The sequence below is a fragment of the Crotalus tigris genome, unplaced genomic scaffold (genome assembly GCF_016545835.1).
Source record: "Crotalus tigris isolate CLP2741 ecotype Arizona unplaced genomic scaffold, ASM1654583v1 scf7180000018504.2861643, whole genome shotgun sequence".
Taxonomy (NCBI): Eukaryota; Metazoa; Chordata; class Lepidosauria; order Squamata; family Viperidae; genus Crotalus; species Crotalus tigris.
Genome location: NW_024097043.1, coordinates 1,638,605 through 1,664,697, shown reverse-complemented (window position 1 = coordinate 1,664,697; position 26,093 = coordinate 1,638,605). Strand labels below are relative to the sequence as shown.

The 26,093-nt window shown below is 38.2% G+C and overlaps 3 protein-coding genes across 9 annotated transcripts in view; 1 reads left to right on the top strand and 2 right to left on the bottom strand.

Moving 5' to 3' along the window:
* Window positions 1-4,823, bottom strand: part of RIC8A (RIC8 guanine nucleotide exchange factor A) — a 30,453-nt gene extending 25,630 nt beyond the window's left edge. For 2 of the 5 annotated variants that reach the window (XM_039353205.1, XM_039353208.1), the window contains exon 1: window positions 4,552-4,740. The gene's annotated coding sequence lies outside the window, so the exon portion shown is untranslated. Of the gene's footprint in view, window positions 1-1,191; window positions 1,437-4,551 lie in introns of those variants that run through there. The other 3 variants (XM_039353206.1, XM_039353204.1, XM_039353207.1) reach the window with 3 other exon arrangements.
* On the top strand, window positions 4,811-8,048 carry BET1L (Bet1 golgi vesicular membrane trafficking protein like). 3 transcript variants are annotated; one of them, XM_039353209.1, is made up of 4 exons: window positions 4,811-4,956; window positions 5,662-5,753; window positions 5,947-6,003; window positions 7,111-8,048. In XM_039353209.1, the coding sequence occupies exons 1-4, from the start codon at window positions 4,938-4,940 to the stop codon at window positions 7,276-7,278; spliced, it is 336 nt and encodes a 111-aa protein (XP_039209143.1). In that variant the 5' UTR covers window positions 4,811-4,937; the 3' UTR covers window positions 7,279-8,048. The 3 variants fall into 3 exon arrangements, with proteins under 3 accessions (XP_039209143.1, XP_039209146.1, XP_039209145.1); XM_039353212.1 differs by lacking the exon at window positions 4,811-4,956 and adding an exon at window positions 4,976-5,088; XM_039353211.1 differs by lacking the exon at window positions 4,811-4,956 and adding an exon at window positions 5,149-5,425.
* A 1,283-nt stretch (window positions 8,049-9,331) lies between these two features.
* ODF3 (outer dense fiber of sperm tails 3) lies at window positions 9,332-21,130 on the bottom strand. Its single transcript, XM_039353264.1, has 7 exons — window positions 20,991-21,130; window positions 19,579-19,708; window positions 14,990-15,187; window positions 13,729-13,830; window positions 12,859-12,980; window positions 11,617-11,754; window positions 9,332-9,789 (listed from the first exon to the last, which is right to left on the bottom strand). The coding sequence occupies exons 2-7, from the start codon at window positions 19,685-19,687 to the stop codon at window positions 9,712-9,714; spliced, it is 747 nt and encodes a 248-aa protein (XP_039209198.1). The 5' UTR covers window positions 19,688-19,708; window positions 20,991-21,130; the 3' UTR covers window positions 9,332-9,711.
* Window positions 21,131-26,093: the final 4,963 nt, after the last annotated feature.

Here is a 26,093-nt window from a genome sequence, read left to right as displayed (position 1 = left end):
TGCACATCAATGAATAGGTCACAGATATGTTTACCTCTAGTACAAAATTCTCTTGTGCTCAATTCATATCCTGAAAGTCGCAGGATTCATTACGGTTTTCAGGATAAGAGTTGTAATAGATTGTGAAACAAGGTCCTTCACCTTACAGTATTTGGAACTGAGACTGAGACACTCTGACAAAGATATTTGGGGCATATCTTGCCACTATCTGTAACTCTACCACTTCACATTTTCTTCGGAAAAATAAACATTTTGAAAAGGCTGTTTCAGGTTTCTAAAATTTCCATTTGCAAACAGAATATAATGGAATACTGCAAAACAGATAAGATCTTTACACAAAGATGAATTGGCAAATTAGAAAACTCTAAGGTTATAATCGGGTCTGACATCTGTTGAGCGGTATCACTGCTACTTGCATGGTGAGACTCCTTCAAAATTCAACATCTAGAATCCCTTAAAAACATTCACACACTTCCCCACCAGCCATTTATCCACTCTTCTTAGCATAATAGATAATTTACTTAAAATATATTGTGCAAATAGCCTTTTTATATGCTATGTATTTTTAACTAGCAAAAATAGAAGACAAACACTTTTTCACTGTATATTCCATTCTAGCCAGCACCATTGTCCTGGATTAAAAATTGTACCGTAAATATAAAAAAAAAGGCTAGCTAGAAGCGAAAAGCAAAAATTACCTTCTTTATAGCACTGCTCTTTTTTTAAATAATTTTTTATTTTTCCAAACTCTCCCCCATACATATACCGTGATATTTATCAGATATTAACATACCGTACATTCTTTTTACATTCATATATAAGATACTTTTAATAAAATGAAATAAATTCATACACATGACTTTTGGTGTTGCTCGCCCATTTCCCCTTTCACTGTATCTACACTCCTTCTTCTCTACCTTCTTTCTCCCTTTCTTCTCTTCCCTACTTCCCTCTTCTTCCTCTCCTCTTCTCTTTCCTTCACCACTCTCCTCCCCTTTCTCCCCACTTCTCCTCTTCTCCTCCAACCTTCCTCCTTCCTTCTCCCCTCCTTTTTTCTCTCTCCTCTCCTTTCTTCCCTCTCATCCCTCTTCAGATACAATTCAGGGGCAATGTCCGAGCATTGCTCTCTTTATATACACAGTTATTAATTAAGATTTTTGTTTCATTTTTTGAATGAAGCAACTATCCCACCTTCCATCAATCCTCATAATGCAATTTTCAACTGAGAAGACACTGGTGTTGTTTTCTTTCTTCCGGATAATCTCACTAGCAGAAAAACAGGGAGAGCAGTGGGGAATTGTAATGCAGGGTTACTGATCCAGAAATTATAGCAAAGAAAGAATTGATCTCTAGGGAGCTCCACCCCTTTAACAAGCTTTCCTACAGCTGCAGCTATTGTACAGCTATACCAAGGCTGATGGTAAAGAATTCATACAAAACTATACAAAAATAAAATCTAAATCATGGCATGAACAGACTGTCAGCTGCATCCAACTGGATCTTGATTCAGAGACAACAAATCATCATTAAGTACATGAGAAGGCATCCAAAAGAATAAGAGTTCAGACGAAGGCTTGAATTTTTAGCTTTAGAGACAACACACTATAATTCTTCAGAGGGTATGGGAGCACTGTATCAAAATCATCTGTGACAGAATATACAGGTAGTCCTCAACTCACGACCACAATTGAGACCAAAATTTTTGTTGCTAAGTGAAACATTTGTTAAGTGAATGTTGCCCCATTTTACGACCTTTCTTGCCACAATTGTTAAGTGAATCACTGCAGTTGTTAAATTATTAACAAGTGAATCTGGCTTCCCCATTGACTTTGCTTATCAGAAGGTCGCAAACGGTGATCACATGACCACAGGACACTGCAACCGTCATAAAAGTGAGTCAGTTTCCAAGTGTCTTCATTTTGATCATGTGACCATGGGGATGTTGCAATGGCCATAAGTGTGAAAAAGTGTCATAAGTCACTTTTTTAGTGCCGTTGTAACTTCGAACAGTCACTAAATGAACTGCTGTAAATCGAAGACTAGCAGAATGAGTCAAGAGTCACTTCTACCTTATGACTATGTAGTGTAGACATGGGTATTTTATGCCTCCTTGGCCACATCTGGCCTTTTGGCTGTCCCTGTCCTGCCCACATGAAGTCAATTGGAAATTAGAAATCAAATGCAAATAAGTATAAGCCATGCATGCAACACCACTGTATCACTTTTATTTTGAAGGAGACTATTGTTTTTTTCAATTTATGTGCATGTGCCGGTGCCTACACATGTGTCGGTGCCTTCACAGCACTCTTGGTTCAGCCCTACATAATAGTCCCAGTTTTTCTACTGGCCCCTTGGGAAAATTAATTGCCCACCCCTGATGTAGCATAAGGCTTTTTTAAACTGATCCCTTTTTGATAAGTAGGGAGAGGAGAGAGAATCCATTATATTATTATTTCACTTCCACTACCCTTCCTTCACATTCCATAATGTTGGCTGTTACACTAGGTTCAAATGTATTTCCCTACTATATAAGGAGTCCATTTACATATAGGAATGGAGCACCACAAACAAGAACTTCCCCGTCACCTTCTTTATAAACCATATCTAGTTATTGGTAAAGAAATGCCCCAAAACCAAATTACATCTCTGGGAATGTGAGATCTTTTTGAAGAGAGAGAGGAAAGAGAGAAAGAGAAAGGGAGGAAACAGAGAAAGAGAGAGAGAGAGAGAGAGAGAAAGACAGAGAGGAAAGAGAAAGAGAAAGAGAAAGAGAAAAAGAGGAAAGAGAGAGAGACAAAGAGAGAGGAAAGAGAGAAACGGGGAGAGGAAAGAGAAAAAGAGGAAAGAGGGAAAGAGAGAGGAAAGAGGGATAGAGAGAAAGAGAAGAAAGAGAAAAGAGAAAGAGAGGAAAGAGAGAAACAGAAAAAGAAGAAAGAGAGAGAGGAAAGAAACAGGGAGAAGAAAGAGAAAAAGAGGAAACAGGGATAGAGAGAAGAGAGAGGAAAGAGAAGAGAGGAAAGAGAAAGAGGAAAGAGAAAGGGAGGAAAGAGAAAGAGAAAGAGAGGAAAGAGAGAAAGAGGAAAGAAAGAGAAAAAGGGAGAAAGAGAGAAAGAGAAAGAGGAAAGAGAGAGAAGAGAGAGAGGAAAGAGAGGAAAGAGAAAAAGAGAGAGAGGAAAGAGAAAGAGAAAGAGGGAGAGAAATGGCGCTTCTCCAACCAGGCTGGGCAGAGCCGGCAGAGCGGCCTTCCTGCACCCCCTCCCCGGCCAGCTGGATGGGGGGTTGGGGGTCACTACAACATGAGGAACTATATTAAAGGGTCATGGCATTAGGAAGGTTGAGAACCACTGCACTAGGTGGACAGAAGCTGGGGCAAATAATGGGAGCTCATTCCATTTTGAGGTGCTCGGGTCTCAAACCAGCTGACAAGCTCAGCATCTTTAACCACTGAGCTATTGCACTTTGCCTTAACATAAAATATGAAGCTTACTCATCTTTTTTTTTAAAATGCAGGTTTAGTAAACTAGGTTGTAACAGTTTTTTGATCAACATCAACATTTTTTGTGTCATCAAAGTCAATGTCAGCTCTAAACAACTACAGATACTTTCTCCAGGATGAACATGACTATTTTCACCAATAATAAAAGCACAAAAAGAACATGTAACAGCAGAGGAAATGAGAAGGGAAGATAATTGTAGGTGCTGACCTAAGGAACTCTATCAGGTCACTCAGTTCATGCTCAAGAATTTCCTACATGGAATTAACTGGAGAGGTACAATTATGACTCTGCACTTCCACACCTTAGCAGTAGCTGACAGATATGGCATTCAATGCTATATACATGCAGACACCCACTTTCCTAAAATAAATATTTCTTGCTGTCATCTACACAATATAGGAAAGATGCGGCTACATGAAACGTGCAATATGGGGCTCTATTAGGTTGCACTGTTCAAAAAAATGAAAGTGAAAAGAATTTCCAGCTTTCCCTGAGCTCTGAACACACAGAGTACCGATTTAACTTTCCTCACTGATGGGAAATGGGGCCCTTGCCAATTTACACCACATAAAAAGATGCCCTACTGAAACTGGTCCTTCTTTTTCTCCCTCCACAGAGTAAACTTCAATGCAAAATTTAAATCAAAGTTATTTTCTGCAATAAAAAGCTGATACCAGAACAATGGCATCCTCTGCCATTAAATCATGAAAAGTGGCCCTTGTTTGTCTGTTTGCACATATCAAAATCCCGGTAAGCTGAACCCTGGTTTAGTTAACTAAGGCATTTTTACCCAACGCTGAACCGTAAACCAGTTACGCAGGTTGAGTCGGCACCGTGAGCTCGGCTCTAATTGGTTGGGTCAGCTATTGGGTCTCAATGCGTCGTGGGAAGACCACCATTTAATATTTAGCCCACCGCTAAAAACGTGCGAGAAACCCCGAGGCTGTTACTTTTCTTGCCTGCTGACATCGAGACCGTAAGGAGGAGGAAAGAAAAAAAAAGAGGAGACTACACTTAAGCCTCACTAAAGCCACCGAGAGCAGAAGTTACCTACATTGCGTAATAAAGAAGGTCGCCCGCAGCATTTCTCTGCCTGGGGCGGAAACTCCAAAGGCGCTCCAGCGAGGAGCTTCCCCTTGACTCCCGAGACGGACGGGCGTTCCGCGCGCGAAGACCTGCCTTATCCCTCTCACCTCCGCTTGCCTAGGCGCCCGCGCCCGCTTCCTATTACAGGACAGCCCTGCCCTCATTCACACGCAGCGGCAACGCGCAATACCCCATCAGCGCGCCAGCGTAAGGCTCTCTAGGCCAAGGAGCCCGCCTTCCCCGAAAGACCTATCCGCGGCTGCAGCCGGGCCCAGAGCCCTCCTCTTTCCCGCGCACCAAAACAAATCTCCGTTTCTCGGTGGGCGGAGCAGGACACGGAGGCAGGAAGCGGCCATGGCGGACTGGGGCCGAGGTGAGTGCAAAGAGAGGAGGAGGAGGAGGAGGAGACGGGGAAAGAGTGAGTGGGTGCCGCGGCTCTTCTTTTCTTCATTGCCTTGACAGATTGATTAGTTTTGGAAGAGGAGAGGGATGCAAAATAAGGAAGGTGTGTTTTCGAGCCATCCTCTGCTTGGAGGTCTCTCCATTCCTTTCGCATTATTCCAACCTTTGGGGATGGAGACGGAGACCATCGTTTGTGGAACATCTGGCAGGCAGCTGGCAGGAGAGAATGTCCGCCGGGAAGAACAGCTGCCTTCTCTGTTCTCTTCTCTCCTTTGCCAACCACACCAGCTTTCCTGCTTTCACTTAAAGATCTTGGTTGGGGCAAAGAAAGGCAATAGTAACATACAGAATAACAGAGTTGGAAGGGACCTTGAAGGTCTTCTAGTCCCAACCCTCTGCCCCAAGCAGGAGACCATATGAAATGATGATAAGATACACTGGTATGTGGAACTGGTAGGCTTTGTTGTTATGGCCTTTTAAAATTGTTTTTACCTTTTTACAAAGTATTTTTGAACTCTGCCAGCTCAATAATATTTTGAACTTGGAATTTGAGGGAAATGTTCCCTGTGTGTGTGGAATAGAGATCTGTAGGTTACCCATTGTTTGTCTTTTTCTATGAACTCCTACATGTATTCTTAGCTGTTCTTAAGTTATAACTCTTTTTTTTTTTTTGCAGGTCCAAACACAAATGTGGTGGATGATATGTTAGATGTGGAAAATAAGCACATGGCAGAAAATCTGGCCACTAAAGTCACCCGTCTAAAATCGGTTGGTAGCTCACTCAATCTGTTAGTTTTTCACTGCTAGCTAATTATAATGAGTTCCCTATGCCAGATTTTTTTTTCTATATTGCTAATGTGGAAATGAAAATTGTAATCCTTTCCAAAATCAGCATTATTATAAAATAATGTCAAAAATGAGAATGTTGGAAACAATAATTTCTTCTTTTTTTTTAATCTAGCTTGCATTGGACATTGACAAAGATGCTGAGGATCAAAACCAGTACCTGGATAATATGGTAAACAACTATTTGCAGTTCATGTGGAAAAAATATACCTGAAGGATGAGTTATGTAATACAGTATATTTGAGTTATGTAAAAACACAATTTTGTTTAGAATTTTGGACTCATGAGATTCAAGGAAATTGTTGCTACTAAACTTCATCCTGGCAACTTTCATCATTTTGTCTTCATTCCCCCCCCCCCAAAAAAAATGCATTTTATCCTGCCATGGAGTTCCTAGAGTTGTATGTGTATATGTGTTATTTTTCTAAAAGAAGTCAAATGTGAGCCTTTGGTCTCTTGGTATCAGTAATGGCTTGTAGGTTCTTAGTTCTGGCTTTCATGACACTAATATAAATATTTTAAGGAACTGCTTTGTATAGTCAAATTGGTGACACCAATTTCAAAAGGATTTCCTATATATAAAACATTTCCATGTATGCAAGTACAAACCATGTGTAGGCTATGACATATTATAAAAATAACTAGTGGTCTGTAGTGATGGGTTTCATAGGCTGGTAAATCACAATCAGTCATGGCAGCTGTGGCTTGCTACTTCATACACATGTTAGTTCTCACTTCATGTTATCCTTTGTAATATTTTTGCATATGGTATGTTTTGTTCATCACTGTTGTAAGATCTAAGTTTAAAAGTCTGTTCGTTATTAATAAAAGCTAATGATGGATCTCAGACATATAATTTTTCTCCTATTGGATAAATTGTGAGGCTAAATGATGTTAGAAAATTTGTAGTGGAAAGTGCTGCAGCATCACTATAGTATTACATTGCGAATTTTGCCAGTTTAAGAACTATGTTTATGTATGGCTACAGTTTAATTTATTTGATCTAGGAGCTGTCCAACTGAAGAATGACTAGATTGCTCACAATACAATGAAGGAAATAAAAACACAATTCAAAAAGACAAAACCAGCAAAGTAAGGACAGAAAAAGAACAAGATGGTTGATAGAATTTCCCTTTCAAATCTTTTAACAGTTTAATTAATCTTTTCTTTAAATGGGAATGAAACAATCACTCAAGTTGATTCTAGATTTTCCTGGCTATATTAGAGAAATGAGCTATCTATTCTATAATGTGTTACAGTTATCTTCTTTTTGTTTTAGGATTCTGATTTTATGAGTGTGACAGGTCTTCTCACAGGAAGCGTGAAGCGTTTCTCTACTATGACTCGGTCAGGAAGGGACAACCGCAAGCTTCTCTGTTATGTCTCTGGTGGACTGATTCTTGTCTTCTTCATCTTGTATTATTTGGTAACAAGAGCACGAACTTGAAGGAAATTATTAAAATTTTGTACTGGATGCTTGTTGAAGGAAAAAAGTGGTAATGGAAAACGGAACTGTGGATGACCTTCAGATGTGTATCTTGGGAAGGATTATTTAAATTTTTACAATAAACCAGAAGCTCCTTTGTGAACTACAGCATGATCTCTCCATTCTGAACTCATCTTTTTTCTTTAAAGAGGATATGATTTTGTCCCTCTCTTCTTGAAAGCTCAAATGCAACACAATTCACTGAAATGAAGTCTCTTTCCCTCTGCCCTTGTATTAGCTTGCTGTCGTTACTTGGTGAAAGAGGAAGCATATTGGTGATTAGCTTTCTGCTGTATATGGTTCAGCAGGAAAATCCTGACAATGTTTAGTAAAAATGTTCTAATGCCCATTTTAATGGGAAAAAGTGTTACTTAAAAGACTGATGTTAGGATATGTGCATTTCTGAGAAGTGGTATTTCTCTTTGGAATGTCTTTTAAAACAAAAATCACTGTTATCACTGTTTCTGGGTAAACCAGCAGCTATGAACAATAATCCTTGCTTGTTAACTCTCAAAGAAGTATGTAGAAGAAAGTTGGATTTAAAGCACTCACAAAATAGAAAACACTTTTCCATTCTAATTAATCCCTTAATTGATTTACCAGTTTTGAGTTGTACTAACCATATAGTAAGTTAATGTATATTCATTTTTTAAACTTTGTCAAAATCAGTCTTAAAGTTCTTTTTTAATTTGATGTATTGATTCTAGATTAAAAATTCAGTTTTATGCATATTTTCCTGGATTGCATTTTGTTGAATTCAGTAAGATTTAGTTTTGAGTAGATGTGCATAGAAGTGTTTTGACAACTAATGATTGCTTAGTGGTTCCCATCTCGCTAGAACAGACATGTCAAACTCGTGATGTCACGTGACATTGCGCAACGTATCGGGACAGTTTTGCCATTGCCAGCAATGAGGTGGGCACAGCTTCCGCATGACATGTCCGGCAGTTTGACACCCTTGCTCTAGAATCAATATTTTCCTCCTGATGTTTATTATTAAAGCATTATCAGGATTTAAGCTAAGATAATATGTACAGTTACAGGCACTGCTCAACTTATGACCACAATTGTGCCCAAAATTTCCATTGCTAAGTGAGACAGTTGTTAAGTGAATTTTGCCCCATTTTATAATCTCTCTTGCCACAGTTGTTAAGTGAAGCGCTTCAGTTGTTAAGTTAGTAACATGGCTATAAAGTGCATCTGGCTTCCCTATTGACTTTGCTTGTCAGAGATCACAAAAGCTGGTCACATGACTCCAGGACATTGCAGTTGTCATAAACATATGTGTGTTGCCAAGCATCCAATTTTTGATCACATGACCATGGGGATATTGTAACAATTGCAAGTGTGAAAAACAGTCATGTTACTTTTTTTCAGTGCCATTGCAACTTTGAACGGTTACTAAATGAAAGGTTGTAAGTTGAGGATTACCTGTGACAATGCAATCTTATATTTGTCTACTGAAAAGAACTCCAGATGTACAAGATTTTTTATCATATCTTACTCATTAATACTTTTGGTTTCCAAAATACTATTTGCCAGCATATGTTGTTCCATGGAGGGGAAAAAAAAAGAATAGAAGGAACAGGATATCCAGCGCTGATCCATTTTGGATCTTCCTATAATTGCTGTACATATGCCTTTCACTTGAAGCAAGTGAATATTCTTTTGTAGGTGAATCTGATTTGCAACTTATCTCACAGTTGAAATAGTAACATTCACATTGTATTTAAATTTGAAAATAAAGTAAGTTTAACTATTCCCAATTTTTCAGAGCATTCATTAGGCCAGTTTTTCTCAATCTTAGCTATTTTAAAATGAGTGGACTTCCAACTCCCAGATTTCTTCAGCCAGCGATTGTGTACTATAAAAGGAGACTTAATTTTCACTGAAAAAAGGACAAAGTAAAGACCGACTTTCCCATTTATTTATTCTAAATGAAGATAGTAAGTGATATACAAAATATTTTTATGTGACTTACTGTAAGAATAGCAAGTTCTGTGAAATAGTTCTGAAGCAGGAATCCAACTGGCTTTTACAAAAAAAATATATAATATAAAATATTTCTAATTCCAATTTCTGGAGAATGACACCATGGTCTCTATATTAGTGTCAGAATCTAGGCATATATTCAGCAGGGCAGAATTTGCAATGGGCTCTCTTCATCCCAAGAAATGGCTGTGGCACATTCCTTTTGTCAGAGAGATTAGAACATCAGTCTAAATAGTCGGTTACTGAATATTTGTGGTAGTCCTTCCAGACAGGTGGTTATAAAACATGGTGAAACAGTTGTTAGTTGGTTTGAAGCTTTAAAAACAGGTAGCTTTGAAACATGAGCAACATGATATAAAAACAAGTTGAAAAACCAATGTGATTTCTGCACAGAGGACAAAATCAGTAAACGTCCACAATCACAGGGGTTGTATAATCGGAATGTCTGATTCCAAAACTGATTACAGGAGCACAAGATACCTAGAAATAGGAGGATGAAAACAGGTAAGGCAAAATAGACCTGTCTTCTGGCTATTGGTACATTTTAGTACTATAAAATTAGTACATTTTAATAGCATTTGTTTTCTTCGAATAAGAAAAATATAGTTTATAATAGTAAACATAGTAGTGGTAGACACCAAGGTCCATTTTGCAAATGGGGTCTCCAAGGAAGCGAGCTCAAATACTATGCACCTCCCTCAACCCTGACATTAACTACTGAGTGCAGCCAAGAGAAAGACACCCAGCCATTTCTTTCCTGCTGATACAGCAGTGGTGGGCTTGAGCCTCATGAGAGTCTCTTCTCCTCTTCAGCCACCCATGTCCCTCAGCTTCTTGCCCCAGAAGATACCTTCCCCCACTTAGCCAGGTGAAAGTATCCCTCTTTTATGTATAGGCTATATCTCTTTGCTGCCATGTAGAGATTTTCTGATCTTTGATTATGGGGTCCCTGGAGGTATATTACAGTACAGAACACTTTACAGACTTTCAGGCTGCAGAAACTTTTAGTTGCCTTTTTAAGAAATCCTAGAACTCCGATTAAAAGGCACACCTCTAATGATATAGTATCTGAACAGAAACCAGAGCATAGTAATGATAGAAAATTAGCTGCATTTGAGTGAAGCTGGGGTTTTTTTCTCCTTAGTCTCCCATGAAACCCCATTAAGTCTCATGGAACCTTAGGCTCCCTGTTTCAGATTCCATGGATACAATTGGAAAAGCAATGTAGTGTGGGATGCCTATTCTTTCTCCCTGCGTTCCTTCATAAGCTAGTAGAAGAAGAGCCAGAAGAAGAGAGGGAGCAATCAGAAACAGTTGAGAAAGCTGTAGGAGCCTCCAAGGATTCCATTTCCAGCGCTTGCACTGGTCAAGGGGCAATAGAAAAGAAGGGGAGAGCAATCCTTGTAATGTCAGTTCTTCTGTCCTTTGCTTCCTTCAACACCTTTCTTCCTCTATAATTCCTCTTGAGGCCCTGGACCTGAGCTATCGGGTCTGGATCATAAAAATCTAAGCTTAACATAACTCTTCTACCATCTTATGGTCTAGATCAGCATTTCTCAACCTTGGCAACTTTAAGATAGCTGGACTTCAACACCAAATTCTAAGCATTGAAGTCCACCTATCTTAATGTTGCCAAGGTTGAGAAACACTGGTCTGGATTCTGCAGCTCCGATATAATGGCCCCTCTTTAGACAATCAGATATGTTGACAGCATGGGGCAGGGATAGGCAACCTTGGCTCTTTTATGACTCATGGACTTCAACTCCCAGAATTCCTGAGCCAGCCATGCTGGCTCAGGAATTCTGGGAGTTGAAGTCCATGAGTCATAAAAGAGCCAAGGTTACCTACCCCTGGCATGGGGTACAGATTTATCTTAGTTTGTGGGAAGAGCTTATATTATAGTTGGAATTCTGAATATAACAGTCAGCTGTAGTTTAACTATAGTCTTTTGGATCAAGATAAAAGGAAGAATGAATGCCCAATTTCATTCCTAATGTAACAAATCATTGGAATATGAGAATGGAATATATGAACGTTGCAAGGTAAAGGAAAAGATCATACTTATTGAATATTGGTGGGACCAATGTAAGGACAGAACTTCTGAATTCTTAAAAATAAAGTATATTGCAAAACTTCCTCCTTGCTTCTTCTTCTGTTGTACAAGAACAAATACAATATTGTTCCCTTCATATATTTTAGCCCTAATAAATGTCAGAACCTTATGAAAATTAAATAACACTTTTTCAGGTGGGTGGGTGGACATTTTTCTTTTTCTTTTTTCCTAGAAAAAAAGTATATTTTTCTCACCTTTCCCAGTTCGTACTCTGCAGGTCCAGGCATTTTGTCAGTTTTATGATCTTTGAGTCGGCCTGCCATGGTATATTTTGGTGCACTCTTTTTGTAGATCTCTACACTGGGCTTATGATATGCGGCTGGACCTGGAGTCTAGAAAGGAAAGAACCACACAGTGTCCCAAGATGAAAAGGAACTTACATAGCTCGTATATCATCTTCTAGAAAAACTGAGCAACTCATTATAAACCCCTTTCATATATGTCAGGGTGTCCTGAGGCAGTGATGGCAAACCTTTTAGAGACTGAGTGCCCAAACTGCAACCCAAAACCCACTTATTTATTGCCGGGTGCCAGGTGGGCGTGGCCCACTGGGTGGGCGTGGCTGTGGTGGTCATGGCAGATTGGGTGGGCATGATCACCTCGATGTTGCTCGTGGGAAGGGATGCCTGTGGGGGCCGGACAGGGTTGGGGAGATCCAGGGGGTCTCTGCCAGGTGGGGCAGTGGGCTCATCCTGCGGGGTGAGGCAAGGCAAGGCGAGGCAGGGTGGGGGTGCCATTGTCACAGGGCAAGGTGTGGCAGGGTCAGGGGTGACTGCTGCTTGACACCATCGACCTCTGCACACAGAGGCCAACAAGCGCATGGTTGCTGGGATGGATCTGGTCATGTGGGACCTTGGCAAGTTAGTGGGCGGCTGGTTGAAGAGGCATGGTTGCCATCTCCAGGGCATGGCCTGTGTGCCCACAGAGAGGGTTCTGAGTGCCGCCTCTGGCACACGTGCCATAGGTTTGCTACCACTGTCCTAAGGCTTCCATGGGACTTGGGATGCCAAACTAATTTATTACTTCTGCTTCTGTTCCAGGGAAAACACTGTAAAAAGAGCTGGAGACATTAATGTTGGAAGCTTCCTCGCTGCCCTGCCTCAAGAACCTAGGCGTTTGCGTCTTCTGTCAAAAGGCAAGGCTCTCTATTATCTTGCCACCAAACTCATGTTCCTCTCTGTTGCACCAGGGATAACATTGCTGCATTTTATCATTTCTCTGTTAGTTATCTGGATGGAACTTTGACTCTGTCATGGTAGAGACAATGGGAGGGGATAAGTGCAACTCAGCAGTGCGATCATTATGCTGCCAAACTGTAAGTAGCAGAAGGTTATAAAAGTTGGGTTTAAAAGCTAAGTGTGTTTCTAGGTTGTCCATTGTGGTTATTAAATAACAAAGTCTGATACAACAAAATAAGAATTGAATCCACAGATTACCTTGTGAAGGTCTTCATCAAAACGTCCAAGCTTACTCTTTCCTGTCATAGAATAGGAAGGGCTACCTGGGGAAGCCACTGAATGTGGTCCAAGGACCTCTGGAATCATATAATTGTTAGGACCTGGAAAAATGTGAATATTACCAAAATGAAGAGTCAGAATCCTGATAACCCTGGAGAAAAAGACAGGTAAATGCTGATCTTCAAAGTGGTACTTTGGGTTTGTCTAGAGGATTTGGGAATAATAGCCTTCCACTTTCTGGCACTTTCCAGACATGTTCCAGGATTTCAGTTCCCAGAATTTTCATAGAAGAAACTGACTGGGAATTCTGAAAATTGAATCCACAAATTATCTGGGAGGTACTAGATTATGGAAGGTTGTTCATGAGAATCAGTGTATTTTTCTTCAAATATCAAACTATCACAAGACATCACAAATGATTTTTGAATACTCTCATGTCCAAAAGCAATGTCTGAATTTTATTGTTTAAAGAGGTATGAAGGGCTCTTTCCCAGCTATGCCCATTTTTGTTGTTGTTTGAAACAATTTCCCGTCAAGTCTCTATTCTTGCTGCACAATTGGTCCAATAAATTGTGGATGGACATAGTGCAACAGAGATGGGCACAACTGAAGCTTACCTCAGTGAGAAAAAAATCTTTTGTGGTGGGAAGAATCACAATTCTATGCTCTTCTGTTCAATTACACATAATCAAATTCAGTTGGGCTTTCCTCCAAGGAAACCTGCATGGAATTGAGCTGCATCCCAGTTTATGAGATGATGTTGCTCTGAATTGTGACTTAACAGGATCTGGGTATGATTCCTTCAAGGAATAGCCAAGTCAAACAACAAACAAACAGAATCGAACTTACCTGGCGTACTATCCACCTTTCCTCCATGAGTCCGATATCCAATGGAATGCACGGGGGCAGCTTTATAGACAACTTTTTTTGCCTTATCAGGTGAGTAACAGGCTAGGAGAAACAGACAACATTGCTGAAAACTGGATTTAAACTTAATTTCCATTGTGCCTTGTATGTCTTAAAGTAGAACTGGGCCATTCTATTCAGGGCCAGATCTCGTTCTTCCTTTTTGATGGTTAGATCAGAGACCGCACTTTAAAAAGTAGGTAAGGTTGGCTCAAGAAATTGAGGGAGCAGGGGTGCAGCAAAAAATTAAAATTGATTTCATTTAATTTCAAATTTCCTGAAAATCAAATAAATAATTCAGATAAGGTTAATTATTGGGTATCCCCCCTCTCCCCGCCACCATTGAAAAACGTAGTAGCCATTTTTGGAATGATTTTGGGAATTGTACTTAAGGCATCAAGAAATCCCAGAGATGTAAGCCAAACTGGAATCCTGAAAAGCAAACCCTTCTGGAAGAAGCAAAGGCAAACCACTTCTGGATTGTTGTTAGGACATGAAGCTGTTCTATGGCCACCATGAGTCAATGTAGTTCCAGGATGAAATATCGTCTTTGCACCATTTATTCTGCTTGCAAAGAGGAATAGGGTTAGAATTTTAGAAGTAATACATAGGAGAAAGAACATGCAAAGCTATAAGTTAGAGGAAAAGGACTCTCTCTCTCTCTCTCTCTCTCTCTCTCTCTCTCTCTCTCTCTCTCTCTCTCTCTCTCTCTCTCCCCCTCTCTCTCTCTCTCTCTGTGTGTGTGTGTGTGTGTGTGTGTGTGTGTATACACAAAAATGTTCTCTTATCTAATCAATGCGATCTATTTGTCCATCTGAACATTCAGATTTTGAGCAAACAGTAAGCTGTTCATGTCTATTCTTATAATCCAGGTAAACTAGCTTGCTTCTTGACTGATTGTATGATTTGATTTGATTTGATGTGAGTGCTGCCCACATCTGATCCAAAGGTGACTATTGTCTGAAGGTTGAAGTCAGTTCTTCAGGCACCAAGATCTATTTTTTTTAACAAAGCCTTCTTGTTAAGTGAAAATAGTTCTGCATGATGAAACTGCATAGGACAACATCAATTCCTTTTCTTGTACAGGTGATGGCAGGCTTTGCTTCTATTTAACCACACAGAATCTTTCAAAATGTTACATCAGAATTCCTAGAAGAGGCAATCCACTTGATTTATATACTTGGGATGGAAGTCTGTTACTCACCTGGACCTGGGGTAGTCTCCACTTTTGATTCAGTTCGCCCACCTATTGAAAAACAGGGACCAGTCTTCTTTCCTCTATTAGTAACAGAACCCTGCACAAAGTAAGGACCCGGAACATTGTCCTTGCTAGATGGAGGCTTTGCACCATACATGCTGTAGGCAGGTGCTTTCCTTTTGGTGGGAATGTGTGATACATAACCTGGAAAAAAAAGAATTGTATCATGTCTATAGTAGTGTGACCACACCTAAAATGATACATTAATTTGTGTGACACCCTCCATCTGCAAGGAGATCCCAATCACAGTCAGAGAAACCCTTAGACGAGAGATGTCTTAGGCTACAGTAGCAAAAAAATCAGGAGTTTGATAACACCTTTTTTAATTAAGAAATTTTATTAAAAGGCATAAGTCTTATCAGCTTCATCCAATGCACTTATGTGCTACAGTTCATGAAAGCTAATGCCTTTTAATAATAAATGTGTTTGTTAGAAAAGGTGTAATCAGATTTAGTCACCAGAAATTTCACATTGAGTTGTATCATCTTAGCATCTTTATTTCAGTTGACAACTAACACAAAGTTTGTAATCCCTTATATCAGTATGGACAGGTTTCGGGTTTTAAAATTAATAACAATAAGACTAAAATATTGCCTAAAATATGACTAATTTGGATAAGCAGATTTTGGTTAATTTGACAGATTTTGAGGTTGTTAACAAGATAAAATATTTGGGGGTTACTTTATCTGTTTCTAACACAAAATTGTACAAAAATAATTATGAAAGGCTGTGGGTCAAAATACAAAGAGATTTGGAAAGCTGCAGTTATCTCTTTTGGGAAGAATTGCGGCGATTAAAATGAATGTTTTGCCAAAGTTTCTTTTTTTATTTCAAATGATACCTATTTTAAAGAATGAGGTTAATTTAAATGAATGGCAGAAAGGTATTAACAAATTTATCTGGGCAGGGAAAAAACCAAGAGTAAAACTTAAAATTATACAAGATATTCGTGAGAGAGGTGGACTCAAGGTACCGAATTTGAAATTGTATTATGATGCTGTGGTTTTAACATTAATAAGTGATTGGGTTAATTTAACAAATGTAGAAATACTCCTCTTGGAGGGTTGGGATTTGCTTTTTGGATGGCATGCCTATTTAATTTTTAATAAAAAGGTTGATAGGGTCTTTAAATCTCATATTATAAGGATTTCTTTGCTTCGGGTTTGGACGAAATATTATAGAAGTGATTTTAAAATTCCATTATGGGATATACCGGGGCACACGATAGAAGGGATAAGGAGAGGAGTTAAGATGGATAGCGTTTCTTATGTACAATTACTTAGATGGGATGGTAAAAACTGACAATTAAAATCTTTGGAAGATTTAATACAAGAAAATATTATTTACTCATGGTTTTATTATAGACAAATAGTGGAGAGGTGGAAGATAGATCGTAATGTGGGTTTGCTTAGAGAAGATGAGAATTTATTAAAACAAATAAAAGATCAAAGATGAACCCATATTAAGAGAATCTATGGGGTGTTAGTAGAACTGGATTTAGAAGCAGAATTAGTTAAAGAATGTATGGTTAAATGGGCACAAAATTTTGATGAACCGGTTCTATTAGATACCTGGGAAATTATTTGGGTGAGGAATGTCAAATTTACACAAGCCCAAAATTTAAGGGAAAATTTTTATAAAATGTTTTATAGATGGCACCTTGATCCACAAAAAATGTCTCGTATGTATCCTGACTTACAGCCTAAATGTTGGAGATGTGGATGTTCGGATGCTGCTTATTATCATATTTGGTGGTCATGTAAAAATATAAAAGCCTTTTGGATTAAGATATGGTGGAATATCCAAAGAATTTTCAGAAGAAGGGTAAAATTTACCCCACAATTGTTTTTGTTAGGTATTGTTTCTGATTGTGATACTAAAGAGACTATATTGATGTTAAATTTAATTACAGCGGCAAGGTTGTTAGGGGCAATGTTGGAAGAAGGAATCTTTGCCTACCTTGCAAGAGTGGTTTTTTAAAGTTTCTTATTTGGCAGAAATGGCAAAGATTTCAGCTTTCTTAAAAGACCAGTCGCAAGAGAAGTATTTTTTGGTATGGAAAAAATGGATAGACTTTATACAACATAAGTTGGACATAAAAAAATATTATTTAGCTTTTCAATAACTTATATTTAAAATTTAAGATATTTTATAGATTTTTTAGACTTTCCTTTTTTTTCCTTTTTTCTTTTTCTTTTTTCTTTTCTCTTTTTTCTTTCTTCCTATTTTCTTGTATTTCCTTGTATTTTTGTTTTATATATATATATATATTATTGTTAACTATTTCACAATTTGTTTAATTAACGTATTTAGACTTGTTAATGGTTTATATCTGTTTTAAGATTTTTTGAAAAATTTTAATTAAGCCTGTATTCAGCTCTGGGAAGGTCGGGGGAGGGTATGGGAGGGTTGGGGGGGCTCGGGGAAGGGAACTGTATTGTTTTGTAAAATTCAAAAAAAATTTTTAAAAAAAGTTTGTAATCCTTGTCTCCTGATATCCTATAATCCGTTACAGTAATGAGAGCCAAACCTTCTCTTCTGAAAAACTAATTTTCCCCAACCTAGCAACTGTCAGGATGTACTGAGACTGCAACATCCAAAATTTCCTTCTGGCTGGAAATTGTGATTGAAATTCATCTGGAGGGTGTCAAACTGAGAAACTTGTCTAGACGTTAACAGAATAATAGAATTGGAAGGGAGCTTGGAGGTCTTCTAGTCCAACTCCCTACTCAAGCAGGAAACCCTATACCATTTCAGAAAAATGGTTGTCCAATCTCTTCTTAAAAACTTCCAGTGTTGGAGAATCTGCAACTTCTGGAGGCAAGTCGTTCTACTGGTTAATTGTTCCAACTGTCAAGAAGTTCTAGCTTGCTCTTCTCCGAGATTAGTTTCCATCCATTGCTTCTTGTCCTGCCTTCAGGTGCTTTGAAGAATAAGTTGACCCCCTCTTTTTTGTGGCAGCCCATTAGATATTGGAACACTGCTATCATGTCACCTCTATCCTTCTCTTAATTAAATAGACATACCCAATTCCAGCAACCGTTCCTTATATGTTTTAGTCTCCAGTCCCCTAATCATCTTTGTTGCTCTTCTCTGTCCTCTTTTTAAAGTCTCAACATCTTTTTCAATATTCCAAGTGTAATCTTACCAAGACATTATTTCTGCTGTTGCCTTTCCCAACTATTGTTGGGAAAGTTGTTTGATTTCTGGGTATAAACCAGCTGAAAATAGCTTAAATAAAAATGGCTTAATAAAGTTACTTCCCAATTTCAATCACTTCTTAACTTTTGCTAAGATGAAATCTTTGGTATTCCATCTGGACTTCTGCTTTTTAAACCTTCCCACAAATGCTTGGAAAACAGGAGCAACCTTTTCCATTTCCATGTATATTTCTTTGAGGACATGTAATTTCCATTGGCAAAACTCTTGTCAATTTAACCTGTCTTTATTTAATAATCCCCCATACTTTTACCATTCCACTGGTGAGCTTCGTAGGAAAAAAAGATTCTGAGTTTCACAGTCCAGTAATGAAATGAAGGGGGAAATTAGATTCATCCATCAATAGCAATTCAGAAATGCAGAGGCAGCTAAGCAGCACAACCAAGATGGCTGTGGGAAGCAGTGACCTATAGCTCTTCGTGGCCAATTAGAATGCAATGTTTTTCTTCAGTGAAGTGAAGCACAGCAGGTAAACAGGGCAGCATAGCCTGTATGGATACAAATTTAAATTTTTTGATGTGCAGCAGGAAAAGATGACTGAGGTTGTCTTCCTGATGGCTGGCGGGAGGGCAGGAAAAGGATGGCCCCATCCATAGCTGCCCCTGAGAAACAGTTAGTGGTCTGAATTCACGCTAGCACAACTTGGACATGCAGATCTGCCCACAGCAGCATCACCGATCAGGAACTAAGATTAAGTGTTCCCAATTCAGAGTTTTGTCTTTTGCCAACTATTGTTGTGTTGATTGAGAATTCTGGGAGTTGCAATCTAGCGCTTTTGGAGGGCATTAAAGTGGGGTGGCTGGTCTAAATTTTAAGAGCTATGGTGTTCCTGACTTAATGTCAAGACTTAGGGTTTGAGAGGATGATTTTTCACATCTCCAAGCCCTGTAATTAAATTCTACTTGAATCAGTGGGGAAGAAAAGACCAAAGTCAGTATTGCAGTTTTCAAAAAGCCATAAAAGTAATAAGTATATAACGTTAAATAAAATATCAGCATCAAGCAAGTAGAATAGTCAGGCGCTAACTCTGTACGAACTCTTTTGAAATGTGCAGAAAATCATTACAGAAAACTGTTTCAAAGGAGAATACCGTACATGTGGGTATATTGTGATGTCTTTTCATGTTGAATTCTTTTTTTAAAAAAAAACAGTTCTATTGATTATTATTGGATGTTTTACATTGTTATCCAAGACATTTTTGGGTAGGGTCTGCTGTAAATGGCAATGATAAATAAATATAAAACAAAACACTGACTGTATTTTAAAGTCCTGACTGAATGAAAAAAAAAGGAACATTTTTATTTCTGTTTATTTACCTGTTGCTCCTTGTATGGAATACTTGGGGCCAGGACTGGTATACTGGGCCATGATTGGGCCTCTTGGACGATGAGGCCTCCATGTTCCTATCCAACCTCCTTGGCTCATGGTGGATACTTATTCCAACACCTAAGAAACGAAGGACACAGAACAAATGTTTTAAAAGAGAGAGTGGCTATTTCCTTTTATATTTTATAGAGCCTTGTTACATTTTATCCGCTTTGATTGGCATTCAAGGGCTAAGAAATTATTTGGTCTTTAATCTCCACTTTAAGGTAGTCCTCGACTTACAACCATTCGTTTAATGACTATTTGAAGTTACAATAGTAATGAAAAAGGTGACTTATATGACTTCTGACTGTTTTTCACACTGACCCTGTGATCAAGTGATCAAAATTCAGACGCTTGGCAATAGGCATGTATTTATGATGGTTGCAGTGTCGCCGGATCATGTGATCACTTTTTGTGGTTTTCTGACAAGCAAAGTGTATGGGGAAACCAAATTCACTTAACAACCATGTTACTACCTTTACATCTGGAATGATTCACTTAACTGTGGCAAAACAAACATTGTAAAATGGAGCAAAATTCACCTAATAACTATCTTGCTTAGCAACAGAAATTTGAGGCTCAGTTGTGGTCATAAGTTGAGGATTACCTATATTCCCTTTCTTCTTCTGTTCTGACCTTTTACATCTACACTTAGTGGAAATATCACCAGGCCTTCCCTAAAAGCAAAGAAGGCATAAAAAGCAGAAATTGCAATGGGAAGATTAATGGTACTTTTGTGAGAAGAAAAGTATTTTGATTGAGTAAGGGAGTGACTGTGTATCATCAAGTAACTGTTGACTTTTAGCAATCCCACATTGTAGATTGATTTCTCCGTTACAATCTGCCCCCAACAAGATTTTTCAGGTCTTGGGCCTTTGTCCAAAAAAGGATCTGAATGTTAACAATTAAAAGATACTGTGCAGTTTTTCTTAAGGCCAATCATTTGGCTACATTGATTTATCAGTTTAAGAGGCACAAAGAGATGTATAATTATAGAAGATATCCAAAGAGCAAAAAGGCAATGCAAAGAAGAGTTTGAGCTGCCCTTCTTTTATCAGAAAGAAAAGAGAGTTTAAACCTAAGTTTAATTAAGGGTAAGGGATTAAAAAATGAAGCCTGATATGTGATAAATCTGAAGACAGCATTTAAGCTATTTTGAAATCTGCCTCCTTCTGTCCATATGGTAATTTATTTGGTTCATTATTTAAATTGATATATTCTGCAGTTCCTTATAATCCATATGAAGCTTCCAATTGGCATGAATTTCTAAGGGCTCATAGAAACCAATTACACTATAAAAAGGAATGGGAGAGAAATGAGGAATACAAGGATTTTCTTAAACAACCGAACGATAATTCACCTTTCGCCTTGGGAAATTGGATGTATATGAGTAATCTTCTTGTCGGTAATATCTTTCCTTACTTCTGTTCAATAGGCTATGGATGGGTCGAAGAGAAGATGGAATGCTGGCCAGTCAGGACCCATCTCTATTTGCAAGGATTTGCCCTCCCCTCCATGAGGGCATAAGAAGAATCTTCATGAAAGTGTCATAGAAACAAACAATTGCCCTTCATAGTACTACTTAGTGTTCTAGAACTCAAAGAACAAGTAGGAAGGCCTGGACTGTGTGTCAGGAATTAGGGTCAATCTATATATGTGGGAGATCCATGAATAGGTCTCCTGATGTAATTTTCTATATTATAAAAGAAAGATTTGAACAGTCAGTGCTATATGAGAAAAGGGCACTGACCTTCCCATACATACACACCTATATTTTCCTAGTCAAATTTATTCAATACTGTTATTCACCTTGGAGATGAAAATCTGTTAGAACAACAAATTCTGAAAATAGATGGCAATAATTCACACTAGTACAAAAAAATTGTGTGGGGTCTAAATATATTGTTTTTCATCTAGATTATTTCTGTGTTTCCTTACCATTTCTTTATCTTTCTCCCAGAGAAAATCCATTAAGAAAGGAAAGTTGCATAATGCCTTTGACAGCAAAAGTTAAAACTCATTTGGCATCACTTCTGAATTAAGTACATTTGTCCATTTGATTTTTTAAAGCAACATCACCATAGAGTGAGGAAAGGATGGCAGGGAGAAACTAATTAGCTCATACAAATTACTTTGAAGCTCAGAGGGCTAAGTTCACAACATTTATAGCATTTGAATAAGTATGATGCCCTGCAATTCCAGGCTTAAAAAAGGATGGACTCTGCACATGTTTTAGACATATCTAAAATGCTACTTTAGATGAAGTCACAGTCACTTCTGCTTTTAATTTCTGCCAAAAGATGACTATAGGATTTAGGGAATAGCCTGCATATGGAATAAATAAGATATTTGATATTTTCCTTCTAAATAATGATGGTGTTAATTTCAGTTAAAACTGATATTACTCTTTATCTAGAGATTTTCAAAAGCCGGGGGGAAGGGGGAGTCTTTATAAAACTGAATTTAATATGCAAGTAATATTATGTTTAACTTCTTAGATTCCTAGAGTTCTCATATGGATCATAGTCTAAAATACAGTCTTGGAAATGTGGTGATCATTAGTCAAGTATAAGATAGAATAAAGAACCATGTAAGCAATACTTCTCATACAAAATTACACATACTGAAATAGATAATGTTATCCCTTAAGATGACCTTCCCCCAAAAGCAAATACAATATTAACAAATTTATGGTTCTCACAAAAATGAAACTCACTTGCATTCTTATTTATTGTATCAATGGAAGTATATATTTTGATCAAAACAGAAGAATTCTCTTTTGTTAACCCAAAATAGGGTTACCACAATTGCAGCAATGCAAACCTGTATCATATTGAATAAATGCAAGACAAAGATATACATATTTTGTATATCTTCAATTGTGAGTAATGTATTGAATCTGGTGCATACATATAAATATCCAAAGACACAGTCCCACACTTTCTACTGCAGTTATAATATGCCTAATGTGTAAAGTGGGACATTTGTTCTTGTCTATTGTGAAGAACTCCCCACTGTTTCTGAGGCTAACATAATCTTAGATTACTCTTGCATTCCTAACATAACTATTGGGAGAAGCCAAGTCTGCTTCTTTCCCAATACTGTGTTTCAGGCAACAGAGAAGAAAGGGAACTTACTTATCCTAATCCTGCAGGTAGTCCTCCACTTGTGGCCATAATTGAGCCCAACATTTTTGTTGCTAAGTGATACACTTGTTAAGTGACTTTTGCCTCATTTTACGATCTTTCTTGCCACTATTGTTAAGTGAATCACTGCAGATGTTAAGTTAGTAGCACAGTTGTTAAATGAATCTGGCTTCTGCATTGACTTTGTTTGTAAGAAGATCGCACAAGGTGACCACGTGACCCTGGGACACTGCAACCATCATAAATATGAGTCAGTTGCCAAGCATCTGAATTTTGATCATGTGATCATAGGGATGCGGCAATGGTCCTAAGTGTGAAAAATGTTCATAAGTCACTTTGTCAGTGCCGTTGTAGCTTTGAATGGTCACTAAACAAACTGTTGTAAGTTGAGGACTACCTGTATTTTGCTGTATTTGCTCACCCAGGTTGGATTAAAAATGAGAGAACTTTATTCTTTTCCATGTTGACTTCAATATGAAAAGAATAATGAAAGTTTTAACTTTTAAGACAGTTTGGAGACATTCACAGAAACATAATTGCCTGAAGTAAGATTTACCAACCCATTTGACCCACAGAGGGTTGGATAGAGAAATGTCTAAATTTTTAATAGAAAGCACTAAATCTTTAATAGAAAGCACCAAACTCCAGACTATCAGACTTTCCATTGGCCAATTCTTCTCAGCTCAGTTGAAAACACTCTTGATAGTGATTTGGGCTCTTTGGATTATTTGGATGTTAAGATGCTATCTGCATTGATAGGTCTACATCTTTATGAATCTAGAGTTTACAGAGCACCATCAGACAATCAGCACTTACCCTTTCTGGCCAATGGCTGAGCAGAGAGAGATGTCATCCTATCAGTGCATAATTAGTATCAGGTCAAAATGCCCAATAAGAGAGTGACCTACATGTCCCCTTAGATTTCACTGAGCACTAATATAAACAACATCTCTTCCCCACTTCATAAAAATAAAGGCTGGTTCTGTCTATTAGCCTTCTGTTCTGCAAAATATACCAGAGAAAATGTGAAGGGAACCTATACAACAGGAAAAGCAGTTGTTTAAAAATTCAAACATGTTTATTGAAAATCCTCAAAAGGTCAACATGATAACAAAACTTTCTTGCTCTTCAAATATCTGTAATTTATAATGCTGGTATTCCAGCAACCCAACAGTAATTGTCCGAATGCATTACAAGACCAGGAGCAGAGGAGTCACAAAATGAAGTGGAGCAAGAATTTTTCCAGGTGCATAGGCTGCTCCTTAAACATCCAACATCAATAGTCTGTGAGTTATAAGCAGTATTCACCCGACTGAAATGACACTTTTTTTTTCATTCAAGGAAAAAAAAACACTTTGACACAGAACATATTGTGAATAGAATACTCCAGCAAAACCTTCATGCAATTGCTAGGAGCATTTTGAGACTAAAGACTGCAAAATCATTTCAGATACCTCAAAGTAACCCTGCTCACTTTGCTTTGCTTTAGAAAGAATATTGTGCAGTCTGTAACATGTTAAAACAGCAAAGCAAAACTTTTGCTTTGAATTAAATTAAATCTGTTAAGTTCTACCATTAAGTAAACTGATGGGCTTTATGTTTCAGGTAATAGAAACTGAAAATCATGCTATTGGCTTCTTGGAAGGCAGAGCTTCTGTGGTACAGGGGTTGCCATATTCTCTGTAAGCTAGCCTACTATTGGTTTAATTAAATCTACCAAATCTAGTAGGAGTGCTAGTCGCCTCTCTAAGTGAAGATTTTATGTCTCCAGCAAAACATGGAGAAGCTCCAGGTCTTTGGTATACTTCCCTTCTTCTTGTCCATGGTTAATTATTAGCTAATAGTGGCTAATCATGATTTTAAGGCTAATTCTTACAGAGTGAAGTGTAAACAAATCACTGTAGTTTAAATATGCAATGCTTTTCAGCGGAGGAGGCTTTAAGCAAGAGTTTAAGTTCTGCATATGAGGTTTTATGCATATTCAAACTAGCTTTTGTGGTGTTGCTATAATCCCTTTGAGAAGGATTTACTAAAAGGATCAGTAGCTCCAAGGTTTAAGCAGTAAGACTGATAGTAATAGCATTTAGATTTATATATCACTTCATAGTGTTTTACAGCATTCTCTCAGAGGTTTCGAGTCAACGTATTACCCCAACAATCTGGGTCCTTTTATTTACCTCAGAAGGGTGGAAAACTGACAACCTTGGGCAGATCAGGATCGAACTCCTGATTGTGGGCAGAGTGCATTCTAACCACTGTGCTATCACAATAGTACTACTTTTGAATATGGTTGGACTCTGAGACAACTTGCCTTCACCAGGCCTCTCCATTTTAAAGAACTATCCCTGCTAGCATTATCACTGTCATCTCTTGCCACTGCTGGCATCTCTGAACAGGCAAAGAGGATGAGGTTGCTGTTCCACAGTGTGTACTGATTTTAATTCTCATGTAAAATTTGCCTGAGAACAATTCCTGAAATATAGGACATAGTACTTGAAATGCTGATTTTGTATTACCTGCCTATACTGTAGCATACCTATGTGTCACATTGTGGGTGGAGCAACCCTTTCTTTTTCCTCTCTCTATAGATAGATCTCACTTGCAGAATAGCACAGTGATTTTCTTCCTCTACCATGAAGCTGCCACTGTTCCTTGTGCTCCTCACCCTGGAATGTAGCTGTTACTCTGGTAAGCATTATTAAAATCACCATAGGCTTTTGGCTGAGTACACTGAAAAAAATACATGTAAAATAATTCAATATATCATCTTCATTGACACCACTGATAAATGACATGCAGTAGAAATTCCAGAAGTGGCCTCCTAAACCAGGACATTTCAAATAATTAATGCTCAAGGCAGGCGACATCTCTTCTCAGGTATCTGCTCCTCTGGCTTAGAGGTAAGATGAAAAAAAGACAGTCATAGTTGCAGCTGATGGTTTTATGGTTTCAGGATACTGCTCTTATGTAAACAAGTAGATCTATCACGGTCAGGCTTGTGCTGTTAAAGAAAATGTATAAACTGTCCCCCAGAGATACCAATTAAAATAATAAGGTTTGAAGAATGAGATTCAATTATGCATACTCTTTGTTTCCTATGCTTTGGAAGAATAGTTGGGTTCCCAAGAATCATACAAAGGAATGTATACTTAGAAAAAAGGACGGTAGGGTAAATGTACCGTATTTTCCAGTGTATAAGATGACTTTCTAAAGCATTCAAATCGGCTCTGAAGTCGGGGGTCATCTTATACGCCGAGTCGTCTTATACGCCAGAAATTACGGTAGTTTCTGGCATATAAGACTTTCTAGGCATTCAA